Genomic DNA, 18,783 nt, shown 5'->3' with positions numbered 1-18,783 from the left:
CGGCGTAAATATGACAAAAGTGCTTACTTACACGGTACCTAAAAATAACGTAAGAGCCAACAAAATCGACAACATTAAAGGATAGCTACAAGGTAATTTCATCAGCGGGCTCAAATAAGAGCTACGATTAATAATCTAAGAGACGTATGTTATTCTTCACGCGGAAAGGTTTAGGAGTTCACTTTTTATAACGTTACAAATTTTAGCAATATTATGGAGAAGGAGGGATGAGATTTTAACCAATTATTTAACGTACTTTTCACTTTGTCGTTTAAGCCTTTTCCTTTCAGTTAAGATAATTAACAAAAAAAAGATTTGTTTAAAATTTACAAGAGTTTCTTTAAACCGTTTTAACATACCTCCGTAAGGGAAAAACTGGGCATAAATTTTCTTAAAGGTATCTTTGTCAACTGTTCCATTAGGACACTCCTAACAAAGTAACAATTTTTAGATTAAAGCAGGAAATTCAATTATGATGGAAAGAAAGGTGAGACCTTAATTTAGACATTAAATAGTGCAGTTTCAAGTTCTCCATGACCGCTGAATAAAAACACTGAGGACGCATATTTACAGGGTGGTTTACATCCATCTGAAGTGAATATATTCACAAATTCCAGCGAAAAGATGACTTGCATGTTTACTACTCTGCCCATTGCTTAGTTTCAAATTTCAGGTACCGTCCCGCCGGTAATTGTGAATATATTCACTTCAGATAGAAACTAACCCTGTAAAATTGAAATTGGACTATTGTCAGATATGTCCAGAAATACACGTAATTAGATGCACGCGGATTTCAATAAGCATCACGAAGTGTCCCCGGCCTTTTTTCTATAACTTCAACATCACTTATGTCTCGGAATACTTTACTTTATTTTATTTATTTATTTATTTATTTATTTATTTATTCATTTATTTCTTAAGTTTGCCAGTCAAGCTGGCAGAGCACCACAACAGCTTTCGCCAATTACTGTGGCTCCTATATTTTTACCTTCCAACCATGACACACAACAGAAGACAGACCACAAGACCGGGAACTACGTGCCCTACTCTTAGCGACCAGTGTTTGGGTTCTTGTACGTCCCACAGGATTATAAACATTGAAGGGTTGTGAGACGGGACTTCCGGGTTATCATCTTTATCCGAGAAGACTGAAAGTCTAACCATTTGCAGATGCAGTTACAAAGGCAGCACTTTCTCCTCGGGTAAGACCCTGAGTGTTGGTCCGGCCGGAGTTAAACTCATGACCTCCCGCGCAGACAATTAAAGTCACAAAGTGTCCTCCAACTGCTGCTCCTCTGGTGACGATAACCTGTTGCATTTACCCTGACCTAAAAATAACTCTAACCTTTACCTTTTTGTTACAAATAGGTAGCAAAGGCTTACGGCGCTGTTACACTGTGCAATTCTTCGTGCAACTTGTGTCGCAACGCCATTGCGAGAGAAGTTGAACGAATCATTGCCCGATGTAACATACCTTGCAACGGCCAAACACCGTTGTGATGCCGTTGCGGGAAAGTACAGTACTGGCCGCAGGAATAGAAGCATTACACGTGCGTATCATGCGTGTAAGTCCGCCATATTGCGCGCATTTTACACGCAAATTACGCGCGCGTTACGCGCGAGTAAAAAATACACGAAGTTGTGTGTAAAAAAATTACCCGCAAATTCTTCACAGTGCGTGTAAAATTTTACACGCAGAGTTTCGTGTAAAAGAGGGCAGAGTATTTAAAGTTGTACATCAATTTGTTGCGGCTTATTCACGAAGAACAATGTTGCATGTCTAAAGGCACTACTGGTTTCCGAAGAATTTATTCAGCTTTGCATTTCAACATTTTCGCAACAAGTGTCCACTTTATTTGAATAGTCAAAAATTGACTTGACTTGTTTTGCTGTGGTCATCTCTGAATATCACCGCGTGTGTTTCGATGCTCACCGCATGTTTGCGTTTGTCTCATTTCAATGACCGTTTCACTGGGTGAAATCCTTCATAAATGAAAAGGCTGCGAGTCGGGTGATAAATCACTGCTGCTAAGGCGAATATGTTATAAATTACCAGTAAACGTAATGCTATGCCACGATAATGTTCCATTTCATTTTCCTTTGATATTTTTTATTATTTATGCACGGTAAAATCATCAGCTAAGATTACAAACAATGCTAAAATCTAAATTACAAAAGGTAAAATTTTAAAATGATTACAATAAAATACAATTAAACTATATTAATTCTAAAGCTGCTTTCCATGAATGCCGTGCTCTATACTAAAATATGTCTTTAATCATATTTTTGAAAAGCCCAAGAGACTCTGCTTGTCTCGCTTTGAGGGGTAAGCTATTCCAGACAGTAGCACCTCTATAGCTGAAGCTGTTTCTATAATAATTTGTCCGCGGAAACGGAACATTAAGCTTTCTTTCAGAGTCTCTTAAACTATAAACAGATTCGCGGTTTGTAAATTTAGAACATAGATATTCCGGTGCTAGCCCCTGAAGACACTTATAGACCATTGTGGCCAGCGCAATTTGTTGCTGACTAACTAGATTTTTCCAGCCTAAAATTTTGAATAGCTCGCTAGCATTTGCATCAAAATTAGAGAAGGTCAAAACTCTGGCTGCTCTATTTTGCAGTTTTTGTAATTTGTCATGTAACGTGATACCACAGTTTCCCCAGACGACATTGCAGTAGTCAAAGTGCGGTTGAAGTAAAGCGTGATAAATAGAGCGCAATGTCGTCTGAGGAACGAGATGCCTTATACGTTTGAGGGCTCCAATTCCAGAAGCTACTTTCTTTGTCAGTTTATCGACATGGCTACTCCAGTTAAGATTATTATCAATAAGCACGCCCAGGGATTTAGCAACAGAAACTTGAGTGATAGGAGCACCATTAATCTCGGGAATTGGAGGATTTGTGAGAGCATACAACCTCTGCCTTGATCCAATCAGCATAAATTCGGTTTTTGTCATGTTCAGGGTAAGTTTGTTTGCTATCAACCATTTTTTAACATTTTCTAGATCATGGTTAAGTCTTGATTCTATGTCGCCTGTATTGTCACCCGCATATGTTAGGTGGGCATATGTTAGGTGGGCGTACATTCACCGCCGGTGAATGAGCGCGTCGCCGACCTATTTTAGAATAATACCAATGTTTGCCTTTTTAAACCGCCCATTTGATCTGATCTGAGAATAAGACCGAAATTTTTTTGCTCCAACGGCTTATTACATTCGCGGTTTAAAAGATTAATTAATGTTTTGGTTCAAAGAAAGTTAGTCCGCCGACCAAAAAGGAAATATCTTTCCAGAATCGATAAATGAACCGAGTGGCGGTTTGAAACATTCGCCGCTGTAATTAATTTTGAACACTTAATTCTACGCAGCATACAATTTAACCATCGAAAAACGACACGATACGCTTCATTTTTCTGTTTAACCAGAGGAAGACGTGTTTTAAATTTTCATGTTAATTTCGCGAGTTTAAGAACACCCAGGAACCAGGAATTTTAAGAATATTTTAAGAATAAAGCCGAGGCTGAGATTTTGAAAAGGATAGATATAATTTTGTGTGTTGAAGCATCAGTAAATACAATACAATTTTATGTTTTTTAACTTAACCGTATAAAATTATTCCTTTCTCTGAACGGCGAAACTAGCCAGCAAAACGAACAAACTATAGCGATGCGATGGAGCAGATGTAACGCGATACAGATCTAGATACCAAACATTTGTAATTGGTACCCCAATAAATTCTAAAACGGAAATGTCATAAGCTATAATTTAAGAATAACACAAGAATATTTTCAGCCTAAAATCGGCAGAAATGTAAGAATATTCAGCCTGGGTTCTACTTTCCGCAACGGTTGAAACCAATTTTTTAAGCATTGCGCAGTGTAACATCTGCCCTGCAACTTGTATCGCAACGGTTTGCGGCACCAGCCAATGAAAATGTTCCTTTAACCTCATGTGATCATCGAAACGAGACACGTTTCATGAAACGTCGCTCGGTGTAACACCCGTTTCATAATGTGAAAACGTTTGTAGAAATGCCGTTGTGAGACAAGTTGCACGAGAAATTGCACAGCGTAACAGCGCCTTTAGACTTAAAGGGACACTTCGTGTTGGATGTCAAAATTGGGCGTGCATTCCATGCCCTGCATTTCATTGTAGGCACCATCCTTAAACACCGTATTTAAGTCATTTATATACACGTGTATCCCTGAATACTGTACAAATACAGCAGTACCGTAGTACCCTAACCAGTACCGCGGGTTCATTATGATTTTACTCAGGAGGCCATCAGCATGGCAGCAAGGCATTTTCAAAGACTGATAAGAATATGGCCCGGGTCGCATAAGAGACGATCTTGCAAAAACTTGTTTACTCTTTGAGACTAAACGTTTGTCAACACGCCTTTTTTCTAATGCGGCCCCTCATTTGCGCTTTTTCCACAATTTCAAAATCGTTAAAACACGTCCGCCGGTGTGCTTGGGTGGGGCTGACCAATTTTTCCAAATTGCGAAAAACAAAGGAGCCCGCCATCGAAGGTTTTCAAAAAGGAATTGAAGACTTATTTGTTTAACCTTGTCCTTTAGTTAACAATTTATAATTTAATTTCCTTTTTAATTATTATGTAATTTCTTTTTTATTAATTTGTATTTTTTCTTAATCATATAGTAGATATTGTAAAGCGCTATGAAGAAGTAGTCGACTCAGCGCTATAAAAATGCTTATTATAATTTTATTATTATTATTATTATTATTATTATTATTATTATTATTTGCCGCTAAAATTTCGCCTGTGCATTGTGACACCCTGTTTGGAGAGCCTTTCCAAGTTCATTTTTCATGGTAAAGCGGGCTCAATTATAACCATCGGTTTTATCACTAAACGCATGCTCGCACTAGAAAGAGTTGACGCGGTTCAGGCAGAGCCTCCTTTTCTCCTCCTCAGTAAAGAAAAAGACAAAAGCAGGCTCTGCTCCCAGGGTGCCTGTGTGATTGACGTTTACATTTCAACATAATCGAAATGCGACTGTAAATTGTATTTATAAATTTTATTTCAAATCTTGCGATTTGATTTTTCCAGCCGTTTTAAAGCCAGCCAGGAAAGCTTTGTGCACATCACAACTGGTCAATTTGCTTGGTGCTCCATGGCCTTTGATGAACCCCTTGGCTTATTCTGGATGGAAATTACTATTATGATTTATCAATGGATGACCATTCTGTGATTTAGGCACAGAATACTAATCAAATTGATATAATAATAATAATAATAATAATAATAATAATAATAATAATAATAACAATAATAATAATAATAATAATTTATTCATTTATAGTGCGCTTTTTAACATGCTAGGTGATCAAAAGCGCATTACAACAACAAATAACCTAAAAACTATTAATACAATTTTTTAGAAATATACAAACACATTTAATATCTGAGAGATATTAAAAGCTAATTTAAAAAGATAAGTTTTAAGATTAGATTTAAAAGTGGAAATACATTTGATGCTGCGTAGGCTAACAGGAAGAGCGTTCCATAAAGTGGGCGCAGCCACACTGAAGGATCTGTCACCAAATGACTTTTTCATTTTTCCTGACGGATGCTTTAATAAAACACCTTCATTAGAGCGCAGCAAATAGCGCGCATTAGTCTTAGTATGAATTAAATCAATGATGTAGCTAGGTGCCATGCCATAGAGGGCTTTGAAAGTAAGTAATAAATTTTAAAATTAATTCTGTATCTTACTGGTAACCAGTGTAAATTTATCAAAACAGGGGTAATATGGTCATACTTTTTACATGACATAAGCAGCCTAGCTCCAGGTTTCTGTACTCTTTGCAACTTAACTATTTCACAGTCCGGTAATCCATAGAGAATTCCATTACAATAATCAATTCTACTTGTAACGAAGGCATATTCATTTGATAAATCAAATTCAATACTAATTGTTACATCTGATTATTGTAGGAGGACTGTATGGAATTTGCAAAGGTTCGCCTGATTTGTCTGCATTATTGTAAAATGTAAGCCACTGTCTGGCATGTGTACATATAAGTGTCTAATCTATCACAACTCCATGTTGGAGTTCCATAAAATTATTACAGTATTATACCCCATTTCTGATAGTGCCTTTTTCAGGCACATAATTGCCTGAGCAGACAAAATAATGTACAGTATGCTGGCGAGAATACTTGACTGTGAAACAGTATATTTATCAATTTCCAGTAGACCTTGGCAATGCTTTCCATGCTGCGAAACGAAACGGCCCATTCAGCAAGTCTTGGGGATCTCCATGCACCTTAAAATTACCCCAATTCTATGACTAATGAAACCCATCCCAGTCTTTAAATGATCCCATAGCTGGTTTGACAGAAACAATATTAAGTGTTTCCTGAAGAAAAGCCCATCACAAACTCTGCACAGCTGTACATGTACACATTTGCACACCTCAAATAAGTTTCTTAAATAAAAATTGTTCGTTAAAATTGTTGTTTTCTTACATTTTTAAAGCCCCTGTACATTCTTTGCAATTCCTGCCTTGAAAATTTGGTGTTAGACATTAGCTCATCAATTCCCTCAACTCTCACACCAAAATGAATACTTGATTCATCGCTGTTGTGATCTGGAAAATAGAGAAAAAAAAGGTTAACAGCAACTAGGAAATTTCTCTTTTCCTTTTTGCAAATCAAACTGTGAGTAGAACCAAGGTATCAGCAAGTTAATACAGTAAACATCTGCAGATAAGAACACTTTTTTCAGGTTTAAGGCTGATCGTGTTCTTATTTGAGGGGTGCTTAGTAAGAAATCAGCCTGAAAGTGTTCTTGAAATGTTTTTAAAATTGGTTTCAGAAATACTTCAAATTATATATTACTAGAGGTTTCATTAAGATACAATGCTGTTTTGTAATAGATTTTATAGTTTGTAATGGTCCTGAACACCACAGTACTTTGATATTATAAGTTACTGTACCGTATTGTTTCCTTATATCCTAATACCCTTTCCCTTTGTATTAAGAACATGTTTAAATTTATCAGGTTGAATTTGTTCTTATTTATATGTTGCTTTATTGTTATTGGTCAAATTTCAGCCTGATGTTCTTAATCCAGTTGTTCTTATATATGCGGGTGTTTACTGTACCATCCATTTTCCTACAGCAAAGTCTATTTGATGAGCACACCGAGTGAATTACAGTTGCTCAGACAATCCTAAGGAATTGATATTTTCTGTAAACAAGTAGATGTACATGTAATCTCGTTTGCAACGTTGTAGTACATTTTTGATTATTCCATTAATTTTATAGTAGTAAGTCTGATCTGATGAAAATAGCACAGTTTAACATCATCTTTCATTATCATGATCCACGATCATGTTGCCCCGTTCTATCATATTTTTTCCTTGGGAACTACAAATAGCAGGAGCATAATATAGTCACTTTGGCAGGTGTTGTGCACATGAAATTAAAATTGTGGACACCTGGTGAGGAACAATAAACACTCCGCAGCATAGTAAAATTAGAAATATTTTTAGAAATAAAAATTGTATGATTGTTTATGTCTTCTCTTGATAAAATCTTTCATTTGACTAATTAAAAGAAAAGAAAAAGATCCAAAGACAAAACAACTACAAGTTCTGGTAACAATTGTCCACCCTGTACAGCTCATGAAAAAAAAATATCAATCATTAGAGTATGTAGCAGACTGGACTAAAACATTTTTTTGGAAAGAACAAAAAACCTTTGTTACTAAAACATTTTGTAGGACATTTTAGAAATAAAATAACAATGGATAAATAAGCCAAAGGATTAACAATGTTGGGAAGGCAAATACACACCAGTTGGTAGTGGTATTACAATGTATCCTAATTTTATAAATCAACAATTTACCTTTCATTTTCATTTTCCATTAATTTTAGAATTGGAAATATTACTATCATGTAGAACTAACCGATAAAGGAAATAGTAATTTTGTACAAGTTGAAATATGCCATAGATGCAATACATTATGATTGTAAGAAAATGATACAATCGTGTAACAAAAATTAATTTTATTCCCTTTTCATGTAAATTCATGTAAAGTATAGGAAAGCTTTTTGTTTGATATTTTTTTAGGCTTCGTCTTAAAGGAAAAAAGAAGTAACCAAAAGAAAATCAAGACCCTTTCGAAGTCAGTTATACAAAACTTGTACTTCAAAAAATGTTTTTAATATTCGCATCTGAATGTTGCCAAGGACCTTTTGGATTAGAAAAAAATGAAAACATGAACCACATTGACTGAATTTAAATAACAAGTCTTTCATTGATGCTTTAAAAAACAAGGGGGGAGGGGGGGGGGTTGGTAAAAATGTTAGCTTTTGAAAATAGAAGCATTCTTGCCAGAATGGGCACAATTCATGCAAATGTTATATCCATAAATTACTACTGTGTATTATCATGCTAATTAGACTAAACAGATGTATTTCAAGCTTGTCCCTTTCTGCACAATAATGAAAGCAAACTTCCCCATGGTCACATAGTCACAACTTGCGTAAGGACGGTGCCTACTAATTCAAAGGTATTTTTCATGGCATCTGACAGGATGCAGCGATGCGGATCCGCATAACTCACTGAAATCCGCATCTTCCGCATAATTCCGATATTTTCCGCAAAAAACAGAATACCTGAAATTAGTGATAAAGCAGCTCCTCAACATCCTCAAAAACATAAAAGCCGAAGAAATTGACTGTTTTGAAACACTTATTTTCCTGAACATTGAAGAAAACACACCATTTTGTTCGCAAGATGAAAGTTCGTAAGAAAGATCGTAAGCAGTTTCCGCGCATTTTTTCGCCAATGAGCCCGCAATACATATGTGTAAAAAAACCGGTGAAAATTGTCAATGATCGAGGGAATGGATCGTGCTCCAAAGGTATTACAATTTTGCTCCATTATCTCCAAATTGAAACAAAATTCATGACGAGAAACAAAATAATTTTTTATCGCTTTATTTATTTTACCAAAAGTTGCGGCAAAATCCCAACTGCTAACCCTTTTATTTCAACGGTGAAAGCTGGTCGCAAATTGGTGACTCCTCCATGTATTTTAATCACAAAGGGCAAAAATTCAGTCAAAAATGCGATTGTATTGGTTGCAATTTCGATTACGGATTTACCGTAAGCATGTAAATACATTGGACGAGCCTAATTATTAGTCTGCGTAATCTTTAATTTTTTTCCGCATCCTATCAGAAGCCATGTATTTTTGCACAGTTTACTGAATATGGGGGAAAAGCAGATCTTGACAAGTGTTATTGAAATCCAAAAAGAAAATTTGGGGTAACACGCATTTTTCAAAGATAATTAATCAACAATATTTGTAAAAAGCTTTAAAATACAAAACAATGTACAGCGTTCTTTTTCAAATTGAAGCTTAATTATCTCTGAAAAATGCAGGGTAACCCCAAATTTTCTTTTAGGATACCAAGAGCACTTGCTAAGTTCTGCTTTCTCAGCATAATTTTTAACCGCGCAATAATATCCGTGTATTAATAAGCATCACCCATAGGAAATCTGACTATCTCCAGATGCACAGAACGTATGCGCAATAACAATAGTAGGCACTGTCCTTAAAGAAGTTGTCCCTGTCCAGGGACATTAGGCCTGTCACACAGGTTCTCACAAAAAAGGTAACCTGTTTTCTTTCTAATTTTCCCCTTAAACTGAAAGGGTATCAGTAGAGCTACCCTAAAGCAACTTAAAATTGGCAGCTGCAAAGAAGCCCAAATAAAAGTCCAGACACGTATTTGATGTTGTCCTTTTGCAGCCTATTTGTACAATGTACATGTAGATAGAAGAAAAAACTATTCGAGTGAGGCCTTGATCACAAGCTGCTGTTGAAAACTTTATTCTACAATGTACATATAGCTTTCACTATCTGCAGCATCATCAGGAAAATTATAGGAAAATACTACACTAGGGCAAATTAAATAGCAATGATTAGATCTCACTCACACAGTTTTCTGCTATCTTTAAGTCCAGACTTGTATTAAAGTCTAACCCATGCCTGTATGCTACATTGCTCTACCCATTTTGTGAAGGTTTAATAAACAGTTCAGCTCCTTTCTAAAGCACATAGAATTTCCAAGTGGTCACCTCTGCCCTGGCCTCTATTCAACCTATACTGTACATGTACGATTCACTCTATGCCAGTAAACAGTACACTTTACAGTGAAATGATTAGGAAGATCTCTCATTCTGCAATGTGCCCCTGGCTCAATGGATAGCTTTCTCCGGTGCACAAGTCAGTTACAATTTTTGGTCAACCTTTCCAACTTTTTTCCCATGGAATGATCTATCTAACCAAAATATCGGGCCAAAAAATCCAGGCTTTGCCTATACTGGGTGCCAGAGGAATTTTTTTTGAAAGGGCCGAGAGAGTGCTACAGCATTGAAGGCAATGATCTAGGACTGAATTTCAGTCCTCAGTCATTACCTTCAATTCACAAAGCACTCTCTTGAACCTTTGAAAAAAATTCTTCTGGGATCACCCAGAGTTGGCTTTGTCATTGCGTGCTGAAAGAAAACGAGGCAGGACTTTGACAGTACAGTTGAAACATAATAAAGACAATTCTTTTAAAAGGCATCCAGCCACCACAAAGTGTGTTATTATTCAAATAGAGACTTGTCCATCAAATAAAGACAGGGAAAGACAGGGAAAAACAGAAATGAAACTAAAATTAGAAGTCTTATTTGGCAAACCAGTCTGCCAGTTTGCACCTAGCTATAGATTCCAAATTCATATCAGAATACTCCTTATGGAGTTCTAAGATTGGTGCATTTAACCGTTTTGTGTTAAATACCGGTAAACCAAAACAGGAACAAACGTGACTACATATTGTAATCTTATCTTTAAATCCTACAGTACATCGAAATAAACATAACTCGTGGATGTTAACTCATAAATTATAATTATCAGTTTTATTTTGATTTGTTCAAGAGATCCTTTAAGACTTCGTGTGTCAACAAAATTGTCAGGTAAACAATTCAACTTAATCACTACCCTGATCGGGTGAAATAGAATACAAAAGATCAAGGCGACTTCCCAATTCGTATTAAATGTTGTCCTTATCATTGATCGTAAGCATGATTTTTGAGAAAAAGCTTGCATTTCGAACACAAGTGGCTCTCTAATCCTATCAACGCACTACTTAAAACGATGTTCCAAAGGATAACAAGAAAGCTGGCTTACCCGAGGAGGACATAAGATCATTCTTTGGTTCGAATCCTCGTCTTCCGCCTTTTCGTCGAATACCTGAAAAATCGCACAAGGAGATGAAGAAGTCAGACACATACGAGTATAATTAGAACAAAAAACCATTCAAAAGATAGAGCCCTATTACTTAGGAGCCTGCTTGTTTTGCCTAAATCTTGACCCATTCTTTAAGGCATTGCTGGTTGATTTAGAGCAAAGGAAGATACAAGTACTGAAAGCTGTGCCGAAATTAAAATGTAACAGGTGACACTGATTATTCTACTGCGCATGACGATACCTAATTTTTCGGTCATCCGCTGGACTAGTATAGTAGGAAGCAATGTTTTCTCTAAAACTAGAGGCTTCATGAGCGTACACTGGGTTGCCTGTAGTACGCGTTACTCAAAAACAGAAGGCACTGAGTAAGGTGGTATTGAACTGGAGCGTTCCAGGCAATTTTTTTCAAGTCGGGAGTCATGAAGACCATTTAAGGGGTCACCCAGAAGTCGTTCCAGCAGAGGCCCTTTGGGTCACACGTTCATACAACGAAATAGATCTTTTTCTGAGGTTAAAAACCTGGCTACCAGCCCATTAATCATTTGTCAGAAAGAAAAAATTCCTGTCATCTTTAAAAAAATAGGCACGCATTGCGTAGGTGTGATAGTGCAGTAACACAGTGCTTTATTCCATATTGTCAACTGACTTCAGGAAATTCAAGTTGTCTTTGCGTAGTATGCAGCTCTAATAGTACACGATATTGTTTTGGTATTGTATATCATTATAGTGCCATGATAGAAGTCTTAGGTAAATAGCCCCCTGAGAAGACATGTGGTTACTAGCAAACTACTAAACCCAGAACGACTGAAGAAAATAAAAGGGAATCGAAAAACAGGGCTGACATGCTGATCATTTTCAAGTTCCCTAACAACTTCTTTAGATCACATGTTTAAGCGTGCACTGTGTGAGTCCGACAGCTTTGTAATACAAAAGTTCACTGAAGTTAATGCCTCTCCGGCGGGGTTAGTATCTGGATGGGTGACCTAAAAAAATATACCACTTCGTAATAGAAGCATAGGACCGAAAACTCTATTTTAACCCTCACAAATGCGAACTAATTAAGGTACAGATTTTGTTAGCTTGCTTTATGCAAAAGTAAATAAACATTGATACACAGTTTTTAGGAAGAACAGAAGGAAGTTTTCAGGACGGTCGATCGAGAATAAAATAATTTCCAATTAGCAACAAAATTTACGACATGAAAACAACATTAATTTTGAGCCGCAAATATAAAAAAGTTACCATCAACGAAAAACATTTTGAGAGATTTTTGCAACGTTCAATTTTGTTATGCCGTGCCGGTAAAGGCATTCTTCGTCAAATGAAGTTCTCTTTCTCTCTAATTAATTTACTCTCTCTTTTATTATTTGTCAAACAGTCTCACGCTAGCGCGTACTAAATGTACATACATACATAATTAACCACTCCCCATAGAAACACAACGAAACGACTGAGCAGACAACAACAACTGTTAAGAATCCCAACTGGCCGGCGGCAAACCAGTTGGCTATTTACAAGTGCAGCTGGGAAGTTGAACCAGGGACTACCAGGATCAAATTCAATGAAAATTCAAATTCAAATTCAGTGGTCAAAGCGGGTCTTGAACCCAGGATCTCCGGATCTCAAGGCAAGCGCCCTATCCACTGGGCCACAAGGTACGAATGTATGTATGTAAAAAGTGTTGCCATAACAATGCCACTTTACTACATCAATACCTTAATGTTTGACAAAGATTTCCGTTTTCATCATGTGTCTTTGCTAGGATTTTCATATTACCATTTCTAGGGATGAATATTTCCGTGTCATTTTTTTGTATACGCAACTTGACAAGTTTCTCTCCGGGTACTCCGAATATTTCCTCTCTTTCATTGAAAAACCAACCTATGATCTGACATGATTCGATTTCTTTACCTTGTCCTCAATTAGTGCCAAAGCGCTAAATACACTTGATGCTTAAATAAAGTTCATTTTATTATAACCCAGGAGCTCTTAAAAACATGATGAAGGAAGATCGTTGGGGTGACATTACTACTAATCTCTTACTAACCGAGTGCGGGGGCTGTATTGGGGAATATTAGGGAATTTAAGCATGCGACCTTTTTTGAGCCGCGGACGGGAAACCGGAAGTGAGCTGTTTTCCATTTTAATTTGTTTGTTCACTACCACCTTTATATTGTTAAGTATCTTTCCGCGATTAGAGATGATTAGGTTATAAAATCTGTGTGACACTACTGTCCTGGCATGCAAAACGTTCATTTCCGGTTGCCGTCCACGGGTCAAAAAGGCCTAAGTCGGGTGCGTAAACTCCCTATTGACCGGAGGTCGTGCGCTGGGCCGGGTCAGTGAAGTCCCGAGGAATTGTCCCGAGGAAGTGAGGTTAGTAAGTTTTTTAATACATGGCGTCGTTTCTTTGAGCGATGGGACACTTCTCCGCTTGGTGAATGTTCGTGATCTTAGGACGCTTTCCATTTGACAGAACTGACCAGCCGGACCGTGCCATTTGGAAGGACTAACTCTACAACGCCTTCAAATTAACACACTTGGAATATACTCCTACAGAAAAATGTGAGGGATTATCATGCAAGTGTTCCTTCAAACTGTTGCATTTTCTTTGTAAATTGACCGGTTTGGCCGGCCAGTTCAAACAAAAGCAAAGCGCCTTCAGTCGGGAGCAGGTCGTTGGAATTTAAGATGTCAATTTCACGGCAATGAATTTGTACAAGTACAAGGAAGGGTTACGTTTTGCAATCGTTGGCTGTGTAGCACTTATATTAGTCGGCCTTCCACTAGCGAACTTTGAACGGTAACCTTTTCCATTTAATTAAAAACTGATTTCCGCTTGCTGTAATTGTACTGTTGCGATGAAAAAATTTTGGAAATCTTTTTGTGTTTGGCTCAAGTTTAGTTTTCCCCGAGAGAAAAAAAGTACGGAAACGAACCGTTTCCATGGTAATGGTCCGTACTGTAACATCCCCACCAAAAAGCAACCAATCAGAGTGCTTCATTTGGCCTGAGAATTGCTTGCCATGCATAGTAATGAGGAGGACCGTTGTTGGTGACAAGTTACTTAACAACGAGAATGATTTCCGCTCAGGTTGTCGAAATGTCAGCCAGTGTAACCAACAAAAGTCCTTCTCAGGGCTACTGTCACTTGGACGATCTTACTTTATTAAAATGTTGAAGTATTTTTTTTAATTGTGTAGAAATCTAAAACATGTCTGTTTTACTTGAAACTGTTACTTCTCTGACAACGTTTAGTGACCTCTGTTGTTACGGATCGGATGACAGATACACTGAACGGATAGCAACTTGAAACAAACTGGGCCAACTTTCACCGCTGCAACCTCTCGTCCGTACCATTGAAGGAAGTCTCTAATATATGACTCTTTCTGCCAAAATTCCCCCCTAAATGTTATTACGTTCACTGAATAATGTATGTGGTTGTAAACACAACAGAATATGAGTTCTTAAAGTGCCCCTATCATAAAAAAAAAAATCACTTCCCTTTTTTCTTCAGATTTTGAAAGTGTGTTTGCTTAGCATCTGTCTGGCAAACTTTTGAGCTGTGATTTAACCCAGGTGATCTGGTGACGTAATTTGGAGGACCGGGAAGAAAAATTTTAACGCCGTATCCCACAACCGCGCGCGGCCTTAGGTGTTGTTTCCAAACTCCCTGCAGTATTGCCGTCGCCAAAACTCAACAGATCATTACGTGTCTACCACATTTTCCTGTTACTGAATGAAAATTCAAGTAGACCCAACAAGACCTAACCTCGCCTCTGCGAGTTGAATTCGAAAATAAGGCCGCGCGCGGTTGTGGGATACGGCGTTAAAATTGTTCTCCCCAGTCCTCCGAATTACGTCACCAGATCACCTGGACATTACTGACGTTCAAAAATGACCGATTGGACCTCATCGGGTTGGATCGAGGGGAAAGTGACGTCAAAGACTCAGTAGCATAAAATTTCAGCGTGTGAAGGCAGCTTATCATATATGCAAAGAAAAAAATAAGAAAGCGAATAAGAATTGATTTTTTGGTCACAGGGGCACTTTAACAGCTTCAAAAGTGAGGTGACACAGCACCTTTAAACGAATTACGAAACCATCTTTAACGTATTAAGTCTGCTCACCACTGACGACACCCTTCAGGTGTGAGAACTTGGATTGTTGTCCTTGTGAATCACTGGTCCTGTCACTTTTTCGACCAGGAGTTGGGCTTTCAGTTTTTCCAGATAACATGTTCTTATCCTCCTCCCGAGGAGGCGATAAAGTGGAATGTTTTGCAACTGTAGAGAAATCAAATCAATTAGTAATTTTGTCAGCTCAGGGAAACCGTAAGGCGTTGAGATGACAGATCAAGAAAAACATCGGGCATCTGAAATTAATATTTAACAAGCATTCTGGAAGATCAAATGAACTGTGTCAAAGACAAAGAGATACTGAATTCTAAAACTGTGTTAGAGAAAGAAAGATTTTTGTACTGAGATTTAGAATTTGGTTTCTTAAAATGAGACGGAATCAGTCTTCTGTGGCCTGGGTCTTTTCGGTTCTCTGCCAGCCGACGAGAGGTCAAGGATAACATCCGGTATCTGAAATAAATATTTAACAAGCATTCTGGAAGACCAAATGAACTATGTCAAAGACAAGAGATACTGAATTCTAAAATTGTGTTAGAGAAAGAAAGATTTTTGTACTGAGATTTAGGATTCACTTTCTTAAAATGAGACGGAGACAGTCTTCTGTGACCTGGGTCTTTTCGGCTTTTTGCCCTCCGTCGAGGTCAAGAATAACATCTGGTATCTGAAATAAATATTTATCAAGCATTCTGGAGGCGAAATGAGCTATGTCATAGACAATGAGATACTGAATTCTAAAATTGTGTTAGAGAAAGAAATATTTTGTACTGAGATTTAGAATTGGCTTCCTTAAAATGAGACAGAATCAGTCTTCTGTGACCTGGGTCTTTTCGGCTTTTTGCCCTCCGTCGAGGTCAAGAATAACATCTGGTATCTGAAATAAATATTTATCAAGCACTCTGGAAGGCGAAATGAGCTATGTCATAGACAATGAGATACTGAATTCTAAAATTGTGTTAGAGAAAGAAATATTTTGTACTGAGATTTAGAATTGGCTTCCTTAAAATGAGACAGAATCAGTCCTCTGTGACCTGGGTCTTTCCGCTTCTCTGCCCTCCGTCGAGAGGTCAAGAATAACATCCGGTATCTGAAATCCCTTTCCCTACCTCTTCTCTTCAAATACAATCATTCGTTTCGGTTGAAGCTGTGCTTATTGATATATTTTCGTCAGTTTGTGGTTTGAATTGAGAACGCTAAATCAAAGGACAGTCGAATAAATATATTGAACAGTAGTCATCAATTATAGTTTCCAGTGGTTTGACTGAATAGATGTTACTCAAGGAAAATTGACTATGACCGGTACCGTCTCAACTGACCTTCTTTTTTTAGAAAACCGGCCGCAAAATCCAAAATCACGACTTCCTACACCTGAATCCTAGGTAATGCCTTGTTATTAAAGCACATTCTGAATCCAAAGAAGAAGGCATCAATCGCCGAGACGAAGAAGAGTGACTAAGTTTTCTTGATTAATAAAGTAAACTTACATGAAGTATAAATTCATAGTTCCAATTAAGTATAGAAACAGCGAGCAAAATGAAGGTACCAGTTAAACAATTGACTACGGGCTGTTATAGCCTTGTATACTGACCTACAATTTCATTTGTGTCCTTATTGATAAGGGCACTCAAGTAATACGATCCTTAAATTCCACTCACGTTATACACTCCGTCAAAACAAGGTTCCATGGCGTTTTTTCCGACTATTTAACTGTACTAGTGCAGTTCAAAACTCGCACTGTGTGGTAAGACAACTAAACATCTGAAATAAATTTTCAAACACCCACGCCAAAAACACGATTGTGAAAATGCATTTTTTACATGAAACGTCTGAGTTTTCAAGCGCCCACGCTCTAAATAAACGGTATGTGAGACCGCTCTAGAGCTGTCGAGTCTTCCAAATGCCCCATATTATATTTCTTCCAACCCACGGCTTTCACCTGCATATTTAAAGGCAATCCAAACGAGTGGTTTCCAGCCATTTTTTACTTTGGTTCTTTCATCAAACAAAAACGATTAATTTTGATTTTAATTTCACCTTCATCTTTAACTACACTCGTTTCTCAATGGTATCTTATATTTTAAGATAAAACTTAATAGTTTTTTGTCTCGTCTAACTGTTTTGAAGGACTCTCGTGCTGTGAGACCCGACAAACAATTATTCTTCAATTCCTGTTTTCAACAAAGGCTCAAATATTGTTTTGTATCAATAGCGTATTATCAAAAACAAGTATTTTAAAATTATGTGTATCACAGAGTATTTCATAACAAAAAATCTAAAAACCTATCTTATAATCTTATACGGGGTAAAAATGTACAGAATTATGCTGTAAGAATACATTTGTACAAGCATGCGGCCACTGAAAACAGCTCGTTTTAACTGATAAAGGCTTATGTTGGAAAATTGGTATCATGGGGATTAACTAGTATACCAAACTCTTGAATGGTTTGTCATATTTATCTGTGAAAAAAAATATATCGAAAAATACGTTCTATTGCGTCTCTAAGACATTCAATTGTTGATCCTCGTAGTTTAATATGACTTCATAAGACTCATGATCTACATTTGCATCAAGGCTGGTTATTGCTGGTAAAACTCTTGAGCTGTTTTTGAGATATTTCTTCGACTGCAGCTGCACGACGTTTCAGAACTCAAGTTTACGCCTTGAAGACCAGTTATCAGAAATTTTCTGCCTTACGAAGTTATAAAGAGAAAGCCTGAGGCCAAAACGTTGAGCCAAGGTTTCCGGTTAGAATCAGACAATAACAAACTGTCTAACTACTTGTTAGCCCAATAATTTTTGCTCGAGACCCCTTCAATATGTGTGGACACCTTTTTCTGGATATAAACTTTGCGGTTTTGGAAGTCTTCTGAATCTCCGAGTAGATACACTTCCCTGCTTTCAAGATAAGAAACTGTTAACACTTCTAGGATCCTAGGAAATTCAATATCGCCTACTTGGCGTCTAAAAACACCAGAACTAAACCTAAAACGACATGCTTTGATCCAAGCTAAGACTTTACCTTGAAACATTGTTTTGTTCGAACTCTCAATACCACCCATACTTTCCCATGATGTCGAAATTCCTAAAAGCGCCAATTTTATGCACCTCCCATTAACGTGTCGCTGGTTTATAATTCCGTTCGATGGTGAGCTTATTCGGCGTCGAATGAATAATTAACGATTTTCGAGCAGGTACTCACGATTAGATTTTAACATAATTAACGCGATTGGAAGTCGTGGGGATTGACAGCTGCAGACTGTGTTAGAACCACCATTGCCACATCAGGAAGAAAAAATTAAAGTGTTGCTGCACTCGCTGAAATAATCTTTGTTGTTTTAAAAGCATCATGCAGTTGTTTAACACCAAA

The 18,783-nt window shown here is 37.3% G+C and overlaps 1 protein-coding gene across 3 annotated transcripts in view; it reads right to left on the bottom strand.

The window, feature by feature from the left end:
• The window catches only part of LOC138006898 (neuronal calcium sensor 1-like), a 25,308-nt gene extending 6,732 nt beyond the window's left edge, over positions 1 to 18,576 (bottom strand). Inside the window, exons 1-5 of one of the 3 annotated variants that reach the window (XM_068853524.1) lie at positions 18,436 to 18,576; positions 15,410 to 15,565; positions 11,220 to 11,282; positions 6,498 to 6,619; positions 360 to 429 (exon numbers count right to left, since the gene is read on the bottom strand). In XM_068853524.1, the coding sequence (XP_068709625.1) occupies positions 360 to 429; positions 6,498 to 6,619; positions 11,220 to 11,282; positions 15,410 to 15,565; positions 18,436 to 18,475 (451 nt within the window). In that variant the 5' untranslated portion in view covers positions 18,476 to 18,576. Of the gene's footprint in view, positions 1 to 359; positions 430 to 6,497; positions 6,620 to 11,219; positions 11,283 to 11,370; positions 11,498 to 15,409; positions 15,566 to 17,003; positions 17,155 to 18,435 lie in introns of those variants that run through there. The other 2 variants (XM_068853525.1, XM_068853526.1) reach the window with 2 other exon arrangements.
• Between the last annotated feature and the right edge of the window lie 207 nt (positions 18,577 to 18,783).

This window comes from Montipora foliosa, chromosome 6 (genome assembly GCF_036669935.1).
Source record: "Montipora foliosa isolate CH-2021 chromosome 6, ASM3666993v2, whole genome shotgun sequence".
In the NCBI taxonomy this organism is placed as follows: Eukaryota; Metazoa; Cnidaria; class Anthozoa; order Scleractinia; family Acroporidae; genus Montipora; species Montipora foliosa.
Note: the sequence above shows the minus strand (reverse complement) of the source record. Positions and strands in the feature narration are given on the sequence as shown.